At 38.0% G+C, this 21480-nt stretch overlaps 1 protein-coding gene across 1 annotated transcript in view; it reads right to left on the bottom strand.

The window, feature by feature from the left end:
• Positions 1-556: 556 nt before the first annotated feature.
• Positions 557-21480, bottom strand: part of loxl2a (lysyl oxidase-like 2a) — a 43362-nt gene continuing 22438 nt past the window's right edge. Inside the window, exons 5-14 of the mRNA XM_060895690.1 lie at positions 20064-20286; positions 16318-16501; positions 14080-14231; positions 10560-10727; positions 7516-7681; positions 7189-7429; positions 6867-6982; positions 5596-5732; positions 4977-5088; positions 557-2168 (exon numbers count right to left, since the gene is read on the bottom strand). Of these exons, the coding sequence (XP_060751673.1) occupies positions 2101-2168; positions 4977-5088; positions 5596-5732; positions 6867-6982; positions 7189-7429; positions 7516-7681; positions 10560-10727; positions 14080-14231; positions 16318-16501; positions 20064-20286 (1567 nt within the window). The 3' untranslated portion in view covers positions 557-2100. The remainder of the gene's footprint in view (positions 2169-4976; positions 5089-5595; positions 5733-6866; positions 6983-7188; positions 7430-7515; positions 7682-10559; positions 10728-14079; positions 14232-16317; positions 16502-20063; positions 20287-21480) is intronic.

Genomic DNA, 21480 nt, shown 5'->3' with positions numbered 1-21480 from the left:
TCCTTCACTGATGCTAATTAAGTCGGCTAACGAGCCACAAACAAAAAAAACACCAATTTCCAGTTAACATCACAATTCCTAAGAAAAGTTTCCTAACAATTGTGAGTTATGACACAGTGTTGACTTTATTTTGAGTTTATATGTCACAAGTCTTGCTCTGTTCAAGTATCGAGCTTGCGCTAGCGTCTCATCTCGTCTTGACTAGCTGCCGAATGTCGTTTGTTTATAATCTAATATATATATAAAATGACTGATCAGGTGTGTTGCTTGTGAATTCATTGTAATCCACGTGCATTTTTCAATCTTATTAGCTTCTGCTCTATCTGAAATGTAAAACCCCCCAAATTAATGTGAATCTGAGAAAATATCATTAGCTAGTTATTGTAAATAGGTTACTCAGTCATATTAGATGGAATGTTTGAGGAGAATTAAATACATTTTTAAATCGCTATTTATTATTATTGTTATTTATATTTTATATTTTTACAGTATTCCAGTGTTTCTGGGTCATAATGTCAGGATCCATAAAAAATAAATAAATAAATAAATAAATAAATAAAGACTCATAAATATGTTTTTATTGTAGAAAACAAGGCACAATGTGATTCATACATTCAACAGTAATTGCATCATGATGCATTAACCGCTCGAATGGCTGTAAACGCCCTCATAAAACGGAGGGCACAAGTTCACAAAACAGCAAAAAGATTTTAGTTCCACATTGCTTGAGTTATCATAATGAAAGAAAAAAAAATCCCTGACTGGTAGGAATAAATTACCAAGCATGCGCAATGAATTTAGCTAACAAAGCTGACTGAGTGGAAAAAAGGTACCATTGCTGATCAGGTGTTCTTATAAAATCTGCAGAATTTTATAAAAACATGCAATACAAGTAAATATGAAAAGTAGCATGCAAAAGAGCTATGTTTTGCTTGCGGCACGGCACTAGCATCGCGTGATGTCGTGTGAAGACAGAAAGTAGACGTTACAGTTTGTTTTCAAGTAGGCATGTGCTGAAAATCATGATGAACAATTGATCCGCAGCTAAAGATAGTTAAAAGTTGTTTCCAGAACACAGCTTAATGGCATAAGTAGCTAGCTGAAGTTTACTAGTTTGCTGTGGTTGAGAGTTTTTAGTACGAAGAGCTAACATGCTGTGTTTATACATTGAGGCTGTTAAGAGATGTTTGTTGTTTTTCTCAAACATTTATTGCAATATGGCGCTTTAATATTGGCACATGCCTAATTTCAAGTACAGTACATGTCTCCTAATCTGAAGGGAAGGAGTAATAATTGTGAGCCTTGAGTAAAGCGTCTCGTAGATTTAAACATCGCACCACCGTATAGCGTAGTGTTTGTGCATGTGATCAACACAACATTTTGCAAACAATTTGCACAGGAGCTACAAGTCGAATCAGCTAACGAGTAAGGAAAATTTGTGGTAAAATTTGTGAAAACAAACCCTTCATCTCATCATGTGCCACAGAAAGGTCAGATCATTTATCCTTATCACAGTTTGAGTTCTTACTCAGCACCAGCATCAGATTCAGGAAGGAGGTAAGAGTGTGATGTTAGATATGTCAGAAATTCCCTTACTTGTTAGCGTTAAAGATCCAGTGCAAAACAAAAGGAAGCAAAAAAATCTTGGTTGATCGACTATATTTTGGCACGATTTGATTTGAACATTTTACTGCAAAACTCTTTGTATCAAAACTCTTTGGTCACTGAGAAAGACATCACTATGTCAATTCTATTAAAAAAATCTATTACACACTAAGCTAACAGGCACTCTGGAGCGTGTTATTTTACCAGACTGCATTCTCTAATGCAATAAATTACTACCAAGATGAGAAGCTGGGTTTCCTGTGCTGTTCTCCATGCTGTTGGTCGTGTGTCGACTGGGATACAGGTGTAGAGCTGTGATGAAGGTGGCGTACGGGGATAATGACAGATGTCGCATCTTCTAGACAGTAAACAAAGTAACGATAGGTGCAGGATGGTCACATCAGCATGCCTCCTCTAGTGGTTGGTTCTCTTCTCGTGTTAGAAGTCTGTCTGGGCTTCACTCCACTCTTCACTTCCCTCACTTTGGCTAGACTTCTACCTGCGCTGAAGCTGATTGGTCATTAATCCTGTATATTCGTCCACATCCGAACTTCGAGAGCCACCTGCAGGGATGAAGGAATCGCATGTCCTTGGTGTAGTATTTAAACAAAATAAGTTCTATCTCCAAACTCTAAAATAGACTTGCTAATAATTAAGATTTGATGAAACATACACATACTACTTAGACACTATTACACAGACTTTTAGCTGTAGATGTTTAATATATGCTCCATGAGCGCAATAAACTGGTGCTGTACACTAACTGTAGCTAATATCAGTAATATTTAATTACTTTAATGTGTGATTCACAGAAATGAACACAAGCAAACTCCATATTATTTGGAAAGTCTAGGGTTATTTTTCTAAATGATTGCAGATACCAAGATTTTAGACTCCGACAATTACCAAATGATAAATGATCAATCATCAGAATTTTTTTTTTATTTAAAAATCCGAGGTGTAAAAAAAACACTTTTTAAACATGGCATGTGCTATATATAAAATGCAGAACAACTAATGTCTAATAACAGTGTGAGGCTTTGTTTCAGACTTTCTAGCTGAATTGTCAAAATTTTGTCCAATATTTCAGCTAAAACCTTATAACACTGTTACAAAATTTTTTAACTTTTACAACAGCACACATCTGTTTTAACTACATGTTAAACTTGTTCATAGGAAATTTGATTCATGAATGGAAAACATTCTGTAACTGGTTTGAGTAACATAACTGGTTTGAGTAACAGTAACCTGTGTGAGTAACAGTAACTGGTTTAAGTAACAGTAACTGGTTTGAGTAAAAGTAACCTGTGAGAGTAACAGTAACTGGTTTGAGTAAAAGTAACCTGTGAGAGTAACAGTAACTGGTTTGAGTAACAGTAACTGGTTTGAGTAACAGTAACTGGTTTGAGTAACAGTAACTGGTTTGAGTAAAAGTAACCTGTGTGAGTAACAGTAACTGGTTTGAGTAAAAGTAACCTGTGTGAGTAACAGTAACTGGTTTGAGTAACAGTAACCTGTGTGAGTAACAGTAACTGGTTTAAGTAACAGTAACTGGTTTGAGTAAAAGTAACCTGTGAGAGTAACAGTAACTGGTTTGAGTAAAAGTAACCTGTGAGAGTAACAGTAACTGGTTTGATTAACAGTAACTGGTTTGAGTAACAGTAACTGGTTTGAGTAACAGTAACTGGTTTGAGTAAAAGTAACCTGTGTGAGTAACAGTAACTGGTTTGAGTAAAAGTAACCTGTGTGAGTAACAGTAACTGGTTTGAGTAACAGTAACTGGTGTGAGTAACAGTAACCTGTGTGAGTAACAGTAACTGGTTTGAGTAACAGTAACTGGTTTGAGTAACAGTAACTGGTTTGAGTAAAAGTAACCTGTGTGAGTAACAGTAACTGGTTTGAGTAAAAGTAACCTGTGTGAGTAACCGTAACTGGTTTGAGTAAAAGTAACCTGTGTGAGTAACAGTAACTGGTTTGAGTAACAGTAACCTGTGTGAGTAACAGTAACTGGTTTGAGTAACAGTAACTGGTGTGAGTAACAGTAACCTGTGTGAGTAACAGTAACTGGTTTGAGTAACAGTAACTGGTTTGAGTAACAGTAACTGGTGTGAGTAACAGTAACCTGTGTGAGTAACAGTAACCTGTGTGAGTAACAGTAACTGGTTTGAGTAACAGTAACTGGTTTGAGTAAAAGTAACCTGTGTGAGTAACAGTAACTGGTTTGATTAACAGTAACTGGTTTGAGTAACAGTAACTGGTTTGAGTAAAAGTACCCTGTGTTAGTAACAGTAACCTGTGTGAGTAACAGTAACTGGTTTGAGTAACAGTAACTGGATTGATTAAAAGTAACCTGTGTGAGTAACAGTAACTGGTTTAAGTAACAGTAACTGGTTTAAGTAACAGTAACCTGTGTGAGTAACAGTAACTGGTTTGAGTAACAGTAACTGGTGTGAGTAACAGTAACTGGTTTGGGTAACAGTAAACTGTGTGAGTAACAGTAACTGGTTTGAGTAACAGTAACTGGTTTAAGTAACAGTAACTGGTTTGAGTAACAGTAACTGGTTTGAGTAACAGTAACTGCTGTGAGTAACAGTAACCTGTGTGAGTAACAGTAACTGGTTTGAGTAACAGTAACTGGTTTAAGTTACAGTAACTGGTTTGAGTAAAAGTAACCTGTGTGAGTAACAGTAACTGGTTTGATTAACAGTAACTGGTTTGAGTAACAGTAACTGGTTTGAGTAACAGTAACTGGTTTGAGTAAAAGTAACCTGTGTGAGTAACAGTAACTGGTTTGAGTAACAGTAACTGGTTTGAGTAAAAGTAACCTGTGTGAGTAACAGTAACTGGTTTGAGTAACAGTAACTGGTGTGAGTAACAGTAACCTGTGTGAGTAACAGTAACCTGTGTGAGTAACAGTAACTGGTTTGATTAACAGTAACTGGTTTGAGTAACAGTAACTGGTTTGAGTAAAAGTAACCTGTGTGAGTAACAGTAACTGGTTTGAGTAACAGTAACTGGTTTGAGTAACAGTAACCTGTGTGAGTAACAGTAACTGGTTTGAGTAAAAGTAACCTGTGTGAGTAACAGTAACCTGTGTGAGTAACAGTAACCTGTGTGAGTAACAGTAACTGGTTTGAGTAACAGTAACTGGTTTGAGTAACAGTAACCTGTGTGAGTAACAGTAACCTGTGTGAGTAACAGTAACCTGTGTGAGTAACAGTAACCTGTGTGAGTAACAGTAACTGGTGTTGCTGCTGCTCACAAACATTACTAGACTTATCGATGCACGTTCTGCTTTTAATCTGTACTTTATAACCAACAAAAGAATTGATGATCAGACTGAAGCTGCACAGCAATTACAGAAACCTCACCTGTTTGGCAGTTATAAGTCCAGATCCGATATCCATCATAGCGACATTTACACCTCATGATGTTATTAGTGAAATCAGACTCAGCTATCTCATAATTAGGGTTAATTACAACCTGTCAGAGAGAGAGAGAGAGAGAGAGAGAGAGAGAGAGAGAGAGAGAGAGAGAGAGAGAGACATTTAAGATAGATACTGTTGAGTGCAAAGTTTAGACACCCTTAGGAATTAACCTAAGGACGTGTAGGCCTCAGATTCATTATCACATATTATATGTAACAGAAATTTTTAAATAGTGTACTTTAGGATAATAATTTAAGAAATCAGTTCAAAACAAGTTTGTACCCCCTTTTTGAATTAGAAATATAAACTGTTATATAAAATATTCTTATCCCCACCCCTGTGAATAATTATAAATATATATATTTGAATTCTATCCTGAAATTTCTATTTAAATCTCATTCAGCTGTCATACACAGTTGGATCATACCATAAATTATCAATTATTTTTGTTTTATTTTATGTTCTCTCTAATGCACAATACATCAGATTTACCATTTATTTATTCAGACATTAATTGTAAATGTGATTTTTCAGGATTTTTCTGATGTATATGAAGACAGACCTGGAATATATAATCTCCAGGTTTGATGTCAGTGATGTCGATCCACTGGCAATCGATGTCATGTCTGTATGTGTCCCAGCAGCCCACAGTGATCCCCTGAGCCCCGAAATTAGCACAGGCATAACGCTTCTGTATTCCTGCAGAAAAAACCCATCATGTCATCACAGCCAGGAATGCAAATATAAAAATATATTTATAAATATATTATATCATCTACATTATTTATTACTTAACTGTTTGCATATATTTGACAAATGTCTATTAAAGTATTTGTTATCTACACTTACTAATATGTACAAGTACATAATAATTAAACTATTAATGTCTCCATAAATATTGTTCACACCAGCAGAAGACATAAATATTGCATTAATCTTGAGCGAGGCTTCAGGACCCCTAAAAAGGAGCTCAGCACCCCTAAAACTTCGAGTAAGAAATGTTGTTATTCTAAAATTTTTGTCCGTCTTTTACAAGGTTAAATAACGTCCAAAACACACTCCGTAGTTTGTGGTTTAAAATGTATGTGTTAAGGATGAAAATGAAAACATTTTCCGACTATTTTAGTCCAGCGGGTCGCCGCCGCTGTGGAGTAGCACAGGACCTGGGTGACTCGTCCATAGACATAAACGGAGAGAAGTAGCGCCGGTTACAATGTTCTTCCACAAGACGCATACAGTTCTGTTTATTAACAGTTTATTTTATGCTAGAGCATGAAACAAAAACAGCAGCGCGACAAATAAACTGCGTACCTGTGGAGTGCGTACATGTTGTTAAAGTTTATCGTTAATTTGATAGATTGCCGTTTGTAAATAATTTACAAAAGATGAATTACATTTTGTTGTCCAAGTACCTGTTACTTTGTTCAATGACAATAAAGTTGAATCTAATCTAACCAATCTGATGACTGGTGATACAAAAGGAGGCACATGGAGTTAACGGTCAGGAAAAGCAGCTGAGTGAAGAAGGTTTTGTGTTTGTTACAGGGGGCTGTCTGTGTGAACTCTCACAATTAAGCTGGTGTTCTGAAAAGGTCTAAAAAAAAAAAGAAAAAAACTGGATTTTGGAGTTAGTTGAATCAATGTTAAAATGATAAAGTTATTTTTCAATAGACATATTTTTTGTTTTGCGTTAAAAAAGGGTGGGTGGTGGCAGTGGGGCTCATTGGGTGCTCATCACCCCTAAAGCTCTGACCCTAGAATCGCCCCTGGCATTAATACTGAATTGATAAACATTTTGGTGTGTGTGTGTATTTGTGTGTGTGTGTGTCTGACCTTCATCACACTCGCTGTCCTCCAGACAGAAGCTGGCTTTGTGCCCTTCGGCAACTTTGGTGCCATTCAAACTCAGAAGGTCGTAGTGAGTGAAAACCTCCATGCTGTGGTAGTGCCTAACACACACACACACACACACACACATGCTTAAATATGCTTGCATGACAGGGTTATCATTGTTAAGAAATAGTAATAAAGTAGAAAAAAATGTGATGTGATGTAAATAACATAAAAAATATTTTAATTAATATAAAAAAAGCTGGGTGGCTGGTGAAGAAAAAGGGAAATGAAGGAAATGATGGAAATGAGAGGCAGTTTTCACCTGTGACAGTCATGCCACACCCAGGCGTGGGGTCCGGTGCGGGGTCTGAAGTCGCTGTGGCCATTGTTGTGGATCTGAGAGGAGAAGCGCAATAGCCGTCTGTACGAAGACGGGTCTGCCGAGTTGGCACTTTGAGAGAGACACTGCTCCTCATGAGCGCACTGCAGAGCGTACAGCGGCCGGTCCTCCAGATACGTAGTCTGTTCAACAACCTCTGCGTTTAGCACCAGGTCTGGGGCACCTGAGTTATAGTTAAATATGAAATTAACACACACAACACAAAGCATTATCGTTTACATTATTATAGTGTGCGTGTGTGTTGCTCACTCTCAGTGCAGGAGACTCCAGCAGCAAATCTTCCTCCTCCTCTTGGGCAGGTAACATGTTTCCCATGATGGAGACACTGAGCGAGACTCATCTCTGTGCCTGAACACCGAACTCCACTCATCACTACAGCATCAGCACCAACCTCCCCCTGCCAGTACCACGTCTCCTACACACACACACACAAATTACAGTTAATGTATGTATTAAAAATGTAATGAATTAACACACAACTGCCCAGAGGTACAACAGAAACCTTCCCTATATGTCCTCAATGCCCTGTGTGAGCTGCAGTAGCAATGTGTCACCACCAGAGAGCACCACAGCAACACTAAACATCAATCATGGCATTCAAACAGCTGGAGAACATCTGGAATTATAACCTGTGCTTTGGGAGAAATGTCCTAACATTTTGATAAGATGTTCATGTTACTCATTATATACAAATACACATGAACACACACTTCGTATAAACAAAGTGTCTTTAATTATTCGTATATCAATTCAAGTTTATCTTGTGTGTGTGTGTGTGTGTGTGTGTGTTTGTGTATGAGTATGTGTTTGTTTGTGTGTGTGTGTTTGTGTGTGTTTGTGTGTATGTGTGTGTATATGTTTGTGTTTGTGTGTGTGTTTGTGTGTATGTGTGTATATGTGTGTGTGTGTGTGTGTATGTGTGTGTGTGTATATATGAGTGTGTGTATATGTGTGTGTATGTGTGTGTGTGTGAGTCATACCCCCATTGCAGTGGTTCTAAGGCACACCATCAGATTTTCCATCCACTACCTCCTTTCCTTCCCCTCTCTCACCCATTCACTCTCAATCCATCAGTCTCTATCTTTCTCTTTCTCTGTCTGTCTCTCCCCAATGTCTCCCTATATTTCATTCTTTCCTCTCTGCTTTTTTCTGTCAGACTCACTTTCTATCCCTTTTATCCATTACCCCTCTACTATACCTCTCTATTAATCTCTTTTCTCTCTCTCTCTCTATCAGTCTGACTCACTCCATCCCTTTTGCTTTTCTCAGTCTCTCCCTCTCAGCCCTCTGTTCCCTTTGTTTCAACTTTCATATCTCTCTTTTCTCCCTCTCTCTGTGTCTCTTTCATCTCACTCTACCTCTGCTCTTCTCTATCTGTCTCTTTCTCATAGAGTCTCTCTTCCTCCTTCTCACCCTGTTCCTGTAACTCCTTCTTTTTCTCTCCCACAATCTCTCACAAGTTAACAGTATAAACTGCTTTTCCTTCTACAGGAAATTCATTATTAATCTTGTTTAGCTAGAACCATGTTCTAAACACACAATCTAACACAGTCTGTATGAACTAACTAAACATAACACACACACACATACACACACACACACACACACAGTCTGTATGAACTAACTAAACATAACACACACACATATATACACAATCTCACACAGTCTGTATGAACTAACTAAACATAACACACACATACACACACACACTCAGTCTGTATGAACTAACTAAACATAACACACACACATACACACACACACTCACACAGTCTGTATGAACTAACTAAACATACACACACACACTCTGTATGAACTAACTATACATAACATGCACACACCCGCACTCTATATACTAAGTAAACACACACACACTCTGTATATACTAACTAAACACACACATACACACTCTGTATATACTAACTAAACACACACACATAAACACACAGCACACACACAAAGGTTGTGGCCAATTTTACACAATTATTATCATAAAAAATCATGATGGCAGTGTGGACTGGTCCAGTTTCCACTCATAAACTCCCCCATACAAGCTCACTGCGGCCAGAATGTGGGGCTCGCTTGGGCTCTCTCTCTCTCTCTCTCTCTCTCTCTCTCACACACACACACACACACACACACACACACACTATTCAGCACCGTTATCACAGTCAAGCAGCGACTCTGGTGTTATTACTGGAACACCGCCAACAGTCGTAGGTCTGAAGTGGTACACGTGACTGTGTGGAAGATGTTACGCATTTTTCCCTTTTACCGCCGTCATCCCCCAACCTCACCATGAAACATGGATATGAAAAATAAACTGCTTCTCCACATATTGGAAATAAGTATCCAGCTTTAAAAATTTAAAGGATTAAATCATAATGATTAATGGAATAATCCAACTATTTCGATCATAAATGTTATCGGGTTTGACCTTAGTTGTATTTCTGTATTCAAACTGAGCCAAAACTCGGGCTGCTCAAGTGTATTTAATTCCTACGGAGACATCGGGATGAGCATGTTAAAGCATTTAATACACATATAAATATAAAAAAATGCTCAAACCAATGACATAAATAACATTTAAAAGCAACATAACATCACTCTTATTTCTGTGTCAGATTATAAATTAACTGCAGCTTCAGTTTTCGTGTCTTTTCAGCTCTCTTTCTGTTCCTCTAACCCTCTCTCCTTCTTTCCCACAAGCTATGAATCTCGTTTCCTTCTTAAAGAAACTCATTATTAGCTTCTGTGTGGTTTATTTTTATGCTCTACTTCTGGTCGGAGTCTCATCACTTGGAAACCACTCACTGCTGCTGAGGTTGATACAAGAGAATACTGTGGATGGCATCACCATGGAAACGATGAAGATGGCTTTGGACTACAATTCATACAAACAGTTTTGCTACGATGGATTAGGACTACAACTGCTCTGATAGCGACAGTTTTAAGACTGCAGCTACAGGCCAGTTTTGACCTCAAGTCTCCATCAGTTGATAACTTCAACAAAACAGACTTCATGTTACTAGAATGAATTTAAAGGTTACATAATTAAACCTTTGGACCATATAGTACACGGTTATAGAAGGGAAATGATTTATAATTCCATTATCTGGTGTCAAGCAGATGAGAATGAGTTGAACTGAATAAAATAATGGCACCTAGATTGTCTGCTCTGGTGTTCCACTGGTTATATATGTTATATAAAAACGATATATAAACGATGTTATGTGTATGTTGTTACACAGTTTGTTGTGTTGTCTGTATATTTTCAGCTCTGCTACACTTCTCACCTGGAAGGCGTGATTAGCGAAGCCGTATCCAAGCTGTCTGCATACCACCATGGCCTCCATGATTCCCCAGCTGTCGCTGCACACGGTTCCCCACACCATCGAGCCGTTCCTCTCCGCCAGCACCTCGACTCGTCCCTCGTACGGGTTCCTGCCTCCACTCAGACGCAACTACAAAGGGAACACACACCCCATTTATTATTATAATAGCTATTACTCAATGTTGAGCAATCCTTAACATCATTCAGTCTATCGGGGAAAATGTTGCGGTCAGTGTGTACAGGGTCAAAATCCGCTCTAAGCTCCAGCAGTGTAAACTGCCGAGTGAGTGAGTGGGTAGATACTTTTGCGAGAGTTGTTTCTATATTACGACAGGTTTAAGGACAGAGTGAAATTCCTTGTACACATTTATTCTGCACAGGAAGGAACACAGCTGCTTCAGTCAAACATTTGCCAAAAATAAATTCCTGGTAACATAACTACAATTTCTGACTATTTACTACACAGTTACATTCTTACTCTCACTCATTTTCTACCGCTTATCCGAACTACCTCGGGTCACGGGGAGCCTGTGCCTATCTCAGGCGTCAACGGGCATCAAGGCAGGATACACCCTGGACGGAGTGCCAACCCATCGCAGGGCACACACACACTCTCTCGTTCACTCACGCAATCACACACTACGGACAATTTTCCAGAGATGCCAATCAACCTACCATGCATGTCTTTGGACCGGGGGAGGAAACCGGAGTACCCGGAGGAAACCCCCGAGGCACGGGGAGAACATGCAAACTCCACACACACAGGCGGAGGCGGGAATCGAACCCCCAACCCTGGAGGTGTGAGGCGAACGTGCTATCACTAAGCTATTGCGCCCCCTACACAGTTACATAAGGAAGAAAATTATTTATACAGGTTCACTGGTTTCTTTCTCATATTGTCCCACTATCACATCTGGCTTGCACATCTGGGATAAATTTATATCCTGAATTGATATATTTCTCTTAAGCTCCTTAATTAGTATTAATTCCATTACTATAGAATTAAAATTGAATCGAAATAGATTTATAGTTACACAACATTTCCTAAACATGATAACTGTAACATTTTCAATGTTCTTGTTGTGAGCACTGATTATAGTATAAATCAACAATTATTTTAGCAACTCAATGTGTATGATTTACCTACATGTCCCAAAGTGCTTTATTCCACTCATAACACAGGAAATTACGAATGATTAAATGTTTTCTGTATTTATCATAGAAGGGCCCATTTTTATCTATTTTTATCCATTTAGAGACATTGTGATGCTCTCTGTTCTCAGTCTGTTACTGTAGAAAAGCTACCATAGTGGACCAAGCACATTAATATAAAGCTGTGATTAGAATTATTAATCAAATATAAATCAAGTATTCAGCAGCACTGTTGTGTCATGAGATCTGAGCAATTGTAAGCTGTATCACTTTCAGGAACGTTCAGGGGTTGGATGAATGCTGCCAAATGTGGTGTTGACACAAGCCCTTTAAATGTTCCAAGACCAACAGCACAGAAGGAATTAAAGCTGTTATTAAGATTTAGAGTTACTGTTTTCTGTCATATACTATTCCCAATCTTTTCGTTATCTATTTTCATGCTTTTTATCTTTTTGTTCAGAAATTCATGAAGTCATTATTACTGTAGTGTTTTGTGATCTGTGGCTCAGTTCCTGCTCAGTCGAACCACTACATTTTAACCAGGATTATTTAAGATGCCTGCTGACAGCTCAGACCTGTTCAGTGCCTGTTCCCTGTTCATAGTTTATCACTGGATTGTTCCATGCCATTTGAAAATAATCCAGATGCAGGACTCGTCTCATTGCTGATGCGCTCATGCATGTAGTGCCTTCTTTGTGTACATAACGTCTAAGTCTGTGTATAATAGCTGTCTGTCCAATAGCTGAAATACTTCTGTGAACTATGTAATTTATTTATACAAGTGCTTCTACTTAAAGCTCAATATTTTAATTTAAACCAGGGCTTTGCTGGAGTCTGAGAAGACCCTGATCAGGTTTCTATAACAGCAGCTCTGACCAGCTGCAAGGCATATCACAGGTTTAGATTATGTTTTCTGTGAGAAGAAGGAGGAGGTTCTCTCGAGGCTTTGGACACAATCTCCACTGTTAACATTTTATATGTTCTGCAAAGGTTTCAGCCACTGGAAAGTCCTCAAGTCTTTATCTAACTTTGTTGTATTTTTGCATTATTAACTTAATAAGAGAGAAAAAGGAGAGGCTGGTGAGGGGATGAATGTTTAAACCTGCTGTTGTATGAACTGGTATAACAAACTAACCTGTTTTTACTTACATTAATAGGAAATATAAACAGATCACGTCATTTTTATATTTAAATTTATTAGCATAGGCTAACTGCTGAAGTACAAGACGAATTAAACACTGTTATAGGACAATAGGAAACAACTTCATCATTGATTATTTTCATACAACACCACACCCTGTCATATTTCATCCCTTACATAAACACTTCCATTCTTGGACGAGAATAAAAACCAAATAGTGATCAGAAAAGACAAATATTTCAACACTATCGTTCCTCAGTCTAACTGATGGTTACTAAATCACCTCTCTTTTAATATATAGTCATAAACTCTGCTCAGCTTTCTCTCCACGCCTGGCCATGCCCACTTTAATTCATCAGTGGTCGATGTAAATTACCAGCTCTTGTCAAAATGAATGAGTTCTAACCGCATTGTTGATTTGATGCTGGTTCTTTGAGTGAGAACAATCAGAGCTGTGCTCAAACCCAGAGGCCTTTACATTCTCCATGACCACAAAGGTCTAGACTCAACAACAACATGAGGTCATATATAAATCATACTCAACCCGACCACCAGACCAAACCCACCAAACCCAAATGCGATTCCTTCCTTTGTTTGCCAACTTGAAATTACCGCAAAATAAAACATGAGAGGAAATTCTTTATGGCTGAGCTACCTGCCCAAAATAAACTGAAAAAATAACCTATTAGAAAACATAAATATAAAAAGCAACCAAAATGATCTCCATAAATACTGTAGAAAGCAGGAGAAACAATTTAGACAAGCAGTTCACTCCTGATGTGTCGATTAGTTTACAGAGAGATCATTCAGTATTGGTAACACATCTGGCTCCAGAACAGGTCTGACAATGTAAGCTAATAATGGAAGAATGTGGCAGGAAGAGCTTATTAGGTTTTGTACTAGTGAGTAGGCAGACTGTGAGTCCAACAGTGACAGAGATTCTAGGCACATTTTCAGTAACTTTATGACCGTAAGTCAAAAAACAGAATGAAGCTGTGGTTAGTTAAGTATTATAACAGTTGATACTATATATACTTATCTAAAGATTTTACTGTGCATATACATCTGTACATAAATAAATAAACACACACATAAATGGAATGTCACCTCGCTGGGGGGAAAGGAGCCTGAGCTGGTGCGGGAGGTTGAGAGATAAATGTGATCATTTACTGTTGAAAATGGAATATACCCTGTTGTGGAAACCCATGGCAGGAATGTTACACTTCACAGCCGCGTCCTCCTCGTGACTGCAACCCAGAGCTTCTTTGTTAAAGTGACACTCAGTCAGAGACTTCTCGAACCCAGAGCACTCCACCTCATTCATGTGCACCGGGCCCATTCCTACACACACACACACATATATATATGTTTACAGTTATTTTGTTAGCTGATAAAGAGAGAACATATAAAACCTGATGCAATAAAGATTTAATTTCTATAAATTATGTCTTTGCTGTCATTATTTTGCCATTTTAAACTTTTGCACTTAGCAGTTTCTAGAAAAAACAGACGTAATTACATAAGAATAGAAACACACCAGTTAGGGTACATGTTAAGTTAATGGCCTAAAAATTGATGAGAAGCTGAAAGTTAGGACCATGTAAATCTAATTCCATAATTATTCCAGGCCTCCATAAAGACTAATTTCAGACAAATCAGCAGACATAATACTAAATAATGAGAAAATAATGGAAACACAGTAGCCTTCGTCAATTAAAGGTAACTCACTAAAGACCATAAAGTGGAAATGCCAATGTTTTTCCCTAAAGTGGGCAAATAAATAAATGGCAAACAAATCTGCACTCAAATGTGTTGTTTTTATATTTTATTTAAAAAATACATGTTTATGGGCATAAAGTAATCATATTATTTAAAAAAAAACTTTTTCTTTTTTCCAAACTTATCTTCAGCCCAAAGTAAAACAAATCTGTTCAGCCAAGCCCCCTTTTCCTTAAAAGGCAACTCATGTGTTTGTGGTACCTTGTAAGTGGAAATGTGACAGTTGTAATAATGTTATTTCACACAAGTGGAAAAAACATGGTAGTGTCCATGAAAGCGTGTTTACTGTTTGCGCAGTCAGAACACATTAAGATCATTAAGAGCCACTTTTTATAGTTAGAGGTCAATACAACACCAATAGCGCTATAAATAAATTTTAAATTAGAAAACTTCGGTCATGTTGATCTTAAGTGGCTCTATGACTGGGGAAGGAACTAGCACCAATTTAAGGATACTCCAAATTGATGTGTTGATATTTCAAGTTGAGGAAACATTTCTGGTGGAATTTACCGATTGTAGATGGGAAATTAAAGCATTTCACCTCAAACACAGCATTACTTTTATCAAAAGATCAAAAAGGGGAAAGAAATGTCATCAAAATTGTGCAATTTTGGCATGTCACAGTCAGCTGAGGGATCTAAAAATTACAAACTGACGTCATCTTGTTATATTGTACAGTTAGTATAAAACAGACCACATATTTACAAGTCCTTAAAGGGATATTGAAGAAAACTGTGCCAATCAAGGTGTCATGCTGATAAATACTAGATTTTTGAATAATTGACCGAGGACAGTTTTGGATTAGTTCTCTGTTGTTCATGCAGACATTTTGGACACAGATGAAGAACATGTGGTTATCTGAAACGAACAGATGGTGAGCGGATCTTAAAGCAGTTTGGCAGCTGGACATGTCTCTGAGGAATCTTTGTGTTGTGATGAGTGAAGAGAATTTTTTTATCTAACTCCACTGATGTGTGACGACGGACGGACTGACCGTCTGAGAATCAGCTTACATTACAACTTCCAAATACAGAGTTAAGTTAAAAACTACAATTCATTTTTTAAATTCAGGTATTAAACACTAAGCCCCCCCCCCAACTTCTTTCATGTCATTTAATGGCATTTCTGTGAAATAAATGACAATCATGGTCGTTTTGATCTGAGAGGAAGGAGTTTAAATTAAACTAGTGGTAACACGTACTATTTCTTGTGTTTTCATGAAGACTCCACATGAAAAGTTGTTTTGTGGACTCTTGTGGTATTAATGACATCAAATGTCCAAAAAAATATTGTTTTTGTGTTCCATACAACTGAGTCATTGAGTCATGATGCAGTGTTGATGTTTCTCTTATTGTAGAACCCACATAAAATTCAACTAGCGGTTGATGCTATGCATAATTACAGTGTATTCTTAGCTGTATGGAGTCTTTTCTTAGACATTTACCAACAGATCTGAGGAAAATGTCAATATTTCTTACACTACTGTCTGATTTCTAATGTCATTGTGCCTTTATATTGTTTGTAAAAGACATAATGCTATGTTGAAACTATCCAAAACTGCTATTGTCAGTCAGTATCTTAGAATGTATTCTAATCGTTAGCACTACTGCTATAAAATGGGTGCAGGTTAGTGATTAACAATACACACCTTGCCCCATTCGTGCCCCAGTCAGAGCTTCTTTAGCAGTGCCGTAGCCTAGCTCTCGGCACACCACGCTGGCAGCTTTCATGTCCCAGTTATCGTCACACACCGTTCCCCAAATACCGTTCTTCAGCACTTCCACTCGACCTTCACCCATCTTCGCCCCTCCACGTAGACGCACCAGAGGTTGCTGGAGAAAATAAGGTAGATATAGTAGATAGTACATATTGTTCATCCACATAATGATAAAAACAGATCATGTACAGCATGACAACCTGAAGCTTTTATAGTCCACATGACAAACTGAAGCTTATCCTCCTTGGTGTGGGAAACTTTGCAAACAAAAATCACATTGCAGATTATTTATTTATACAATATACCACTATGTTCAACATTTTATTTCATTTGTGTCAACAAAGGAGTAAGTAAATCGCTCTGACATCATTACTAGCCATTCTTTTAAATTCTTGTGTCTACAATTCTGCCAAAAAGAAAACAGTGAACAATAAGTTGTGTATAATAAAAGACGATCAAGCTTAAGGAAGATAATCAGTCTGATGTCATACAGCTTTAGTCCTGCTCTTCATGAAACAGGTGGAACTAAAGAGCAACCAGGACATTGGGATAAAAAGGTCCTCCATGATGGTACTGTTATAAAAGTAGCTGGTGATGATGTAAGGTTTAGTCGTGGCTAGTCACAGTGAAACAGAGGAAATATCAAGCCGGTTACTAATAAGCTGCCCATCCATAAACATTAAAAAAATGTAAAATGAAGATTTATTTAAAATGAAGCATTAGGTACAGTAACAAAATACAATAAATACATAATAAAAATTAGATTATAGATGTTAGCTCAAGAGTAATTTGATCCTGAGTTTAGGTGGAGTTTTTCTTTTTCTCTGCATGTCCATATGGGTTTCATCAGGGTTCTCTGGATTCTTCCTACCTCTAAAAACATTCCAGGATGTAGACAGTCTACACTCAATTGCCCCTAGGTGTAAATGTGTGTGAAATGGATTAGTGTCCCATCAAGGGTGTAATCCAGTTTCCCACCCAGTGTTTCCAGAATGAGAAACTGAAGAATGACAACACCTCTGTGGCAAAGAGCGTGGTCAAGCATCAACTGGGGTTGGAACAGAGGCGGAGAAAACCGGCAGGAAATATGTGACGATTTTCACCTGTGCATCATTACTGACAGTTAAGGTATTTGTAGTTTCACTGACTCCCATTAAAGAAGAAAGAGAAAGCAGCTTAGTGGGTGGATAGGGCAACACATACACACACACACACACACACACACACACACACACACACACACACACACACACACACACAAACTTGACAGAGGGGAAAGCTGTGAGTCTCTTTCCTTTGATCTGCTGTAGTTTTGTTGAGTTTGCTAAAGAGAGCAGACTGAATAAACAAGAGCAGGAGGTCAGCTAGTCTCAGCCTCAGACTTCAAGCCCATTAACCTTTAGTTTAACATCTGATACACGTGGAACACAAAAAGTGATTATCTGATTGGTTGGATTTGACAGGATTTACAGAAGACATCCATGTACCATTTTTTAACGGTCCACCTGGAAACAAATCCGTCATGACGCTCAACTTCCCTCATGGAAGAAAGAAGCCGTTGTGTTTACAACTGTTACAATATATTCTTATGAGAATCAGCTACATGCTGGATTTTCCAAATCATATGCAGTTAACGGCACAGACTCATTAATAAAATTTCTGAAATGAACAATTCATGGATGCAGCTAGTCTATTTTGTTGTAGGGACTTTTCATCCCTTGCCTCAGATTGTTGATCCATGTTGATTTTATATTATTGATATAAGCAGTTGTTCCAGCTTTGTCAGCAAACACAACTGTGATTGTGTAGATGCAAAGGTAGAGTAAAGACTTGCAAACGCAAAGGTAATGTGCAATTTACCCTCAGTATACAAAGATGCTGGGTCAAAACCCATTTGTCTCTCAACGTCAAATGTTCATGTGTGGCCATGTGTGTCGGCTAGCAAGTCTTCCTCCTCATCTTCACACCCTCATTAGGAAAACATCCTCGCTGAAAACCTTCGATGTAAACCACTTAATCTCTACAAACAGAAATGCAATTTTTTTCCTGCAACATATGCTGAGAAAAAATCTGGTTTAACGGAGCCTCAGCTCCAGAGGTGATTGAACTGAAAGTGTTGGTGTGTTTATTCAGCACAGTCTCGCTTTATGGAGTGCTTCCAGACGACAGGATCTGGCTGGAAGCATGATGGCTATATAAACACACAATCAGCATGAATTTGAAACACTCTGGAGTCTGACGTAATCCTTGTCTTTCCAGATCGTTCAAAGCGTTTTCCTGGAAGTCCTTGTGAGACGCACTGTTCTGTAAGGCTTCCAAGCATTTCTGGAGCTTCTGAAGCCGAAGCTCGTTGGTGAAAAATGGAGACTATTCATCGAAAAAAATGACATGAAATGAACCATGGTTTTGCAGTCAGAGATGGACGATGGTGGAAAAGTCTGAAGTTACACACAATTATTGAGTGTGTAAAATATTTGGATAAGCAGCAGCAGAGAGGCCACTTAAAAGCATTCCAGACAAACTGGAAACGTTTGTGCAGGCACGTGTCTGCTACTGAGTTAGCGTTTACCAGACATGGTAGACATTATACGATGATCTGCTCACTGTGTATTTTTGCTGGAAGGCATCTTCCTGTCACATCTCTTCATAATTTGGCATTACTCTGGCTACTGTTGAAACAGGGACGTTAAAAAAAACTGTAACTGGCTGTCTTTAGCTGTTCATGTCGTTCTAACCCCAGCACCAGGAGGCCACTTGTCCACCATGTTGGTTCTTCTCTTTTCAAATTATTAAAGGAATGATTTCCGATTGACATAATGTAAAATAAAACCCTAATATTCATTTTAACTTTACTTAATAAACAAATTGCATAACAGATTGTTTCCCACTGCACAGTGTACATAAATCCTAATATTATTACCTTCGATATTACCAGTATCATGAAACAGACCTTGCTAAAAAAAAAAAAGAAAATGTAAGCAGGCAGACAAGAAAAAAAAGATTTTAGCATAAACCCAGAATATGCCAGTGAACAAGATAGCACTTGTTTCAGTCCCTGTCCAAATATTTTAATGGGCTCACAAGGCTTGTCTTTTAATTTTATGTCAAAGATAGATACATTTGGTTTGAAGTGAAAGTAACAGCTACCGCAAGCAAATACGAGTCTGACACATCCTGCGTCCTTCGGTGAATTTGCTTTTTGCCCCAGGTGGTGTTATTCATATTTGGCTTGACTGCTGTTTTAGTCGAGAAAGCAGAAAATCATTTTTTTTATTTGTCTCACATGTTCCTGTATCAAGAGGCCAAAAACAGTAAAAACTACAGTCAAACTGGAGATCAGAGGATTCCAGTCTTATCCACAAAGGTCTGGTGTGGGTTCAGGTTTTCATTCCAATCAAGAAGAACCCACACCTGAGTCTACTGAAAGCCAAGATCAACTGATTACACAGGTGGACTCAGGTGTGGCTCCTGCTTGATGGGAATGAAAACCTGTACCCTCACCGGTCCTTTCCAGATAAAACTGGACATCATTGCCATAGATGTTTCTATTTATGGCCATACATCTGTAACAGACAAACTGAACCAGACAGACAGAAGGAATAAAGTGTAGGAAAAGTAGTACACACTAGAAGAGTTTAAAATGTTGTGTGTGTGTGTGTGTGTGTGTGTGTGTGTACCTCTGCTCTGTAGGCCTTCCTGAATCCTAAGGATTGTGTAGGTGCAAAGGCTCTTCCAGGAATACAACTGATCACGGCGGGCATTCCAAGGCCACATGTGGCATTCAGATTTTTCAACCCTTTCAGAGGTTTGCCCATCTTGCACTCGGTCAGAAGAGCTTCATTTCCTGTGCAGTTCACCGCGAAACCAAAGTAGTTCTTCTTCCTACGCTCAGACAGAAGCCTACGATAGGATAGAAACGACATGAGAACCATAACGCTTGCCTTATGAGAAGTTTGGAGGCCGGGCATTTGCCATCAAGGGACCAAAGCTGTATTATCCAGTGTGCTGGAACACACTTCCAGCACACTTACGATCCTTCACTGTGCTGTGTTTTGAAATCACAGTTGAAAACTCATTTATTCATACAAGCTTTTAACATGTAGACCCTGTTTCAACTGCTATTTTATGTTCATTGTGTTCTTATTGATTTTTTTTTTTTTTTATTGTTGTTTCACTGGAAAGCACCTTGTGCTCCTTTTGGCTGTTGTAAGGTGCTCTATAAATAAAATTTGATTGATTGATTGATTGATTGATTGATTGATTATAAAATAACAGCAAATCCTGAGTAGTAAATATGGTCCTGATAATAACACAGGGTTAATCATGAATATGAAACCATTTGTACAATTAAATACAAGAATTTGATCAGAAATCTGGTCCTTGATTTCATCACATTTCAGCATGACTTTTATATGCAAATATAAAAAGATGAGTGATTTTATTATTATTATTATTTATTTTTTTTTCAGGACAAAAGAATGAACTAGAAATATGAAAACCCAGCTTGAATCTGCAGTAAACATGTGCATGACTTAACCTCTACAGACGGTATAAATACACAAACTAAAGATCAATGGGTGGAACCAATAAAAATAAGGAGTGGGTTAACAAGAAGAGGAAATTGTGACCATATAAGGAAAGCACAAGCCAAAAGGGCCAGATTATGTTGAGAGCATGACGAGTTAACGAGTTCGAATCAGAGCAGACGAGACAGCAAGCATCAAATGCAGGATTTCACTAGTTTAGAAGATTTCAATTCAAACCACAAACGTACCCCCATGTCTGTATTTTTAGATTCACCCAAAAATGGTAACAACAAGCTTAACTTCACAGGTACTTCAAATTCATCTCTGCACCACATAATCTCTCCAAACAGCACAATACACAGTGCATTATGGGTATTTTGTACCCAAACGGCTATAAGATTTGGACCCTACTCGAAATTCTCCACTGATGTTTTGGGTGTGACTACAAAACAATTCTGAATTTTAAAATAATGCACTGTATATTGAGGCTGGCCAATAGAATGATAATACAGTCTGTCACAAAACACTTTTTTTAGATATATTGCTTTTTTTATTACTAAATAACTGA

Source organism: Tachysurus vachellii, chromosome 20, assembly GCF_030014155.1.
Source record: "Tachysurus vachellii isolate PV-2020 chromosome 20, HZAU_Pvac_v1, whole genome shotgun sequence".
Taxonomy (NCBI): domain Eukaryota; kingdom Metazoa; phylum Chordata; class Actinopteri; order Siluriformes; family Bagridae; genus Tachysurus; species Tachysurus vachellii.
This window is presented reverse-complemented; position numbering and strand designations above follow the sequence as displayed.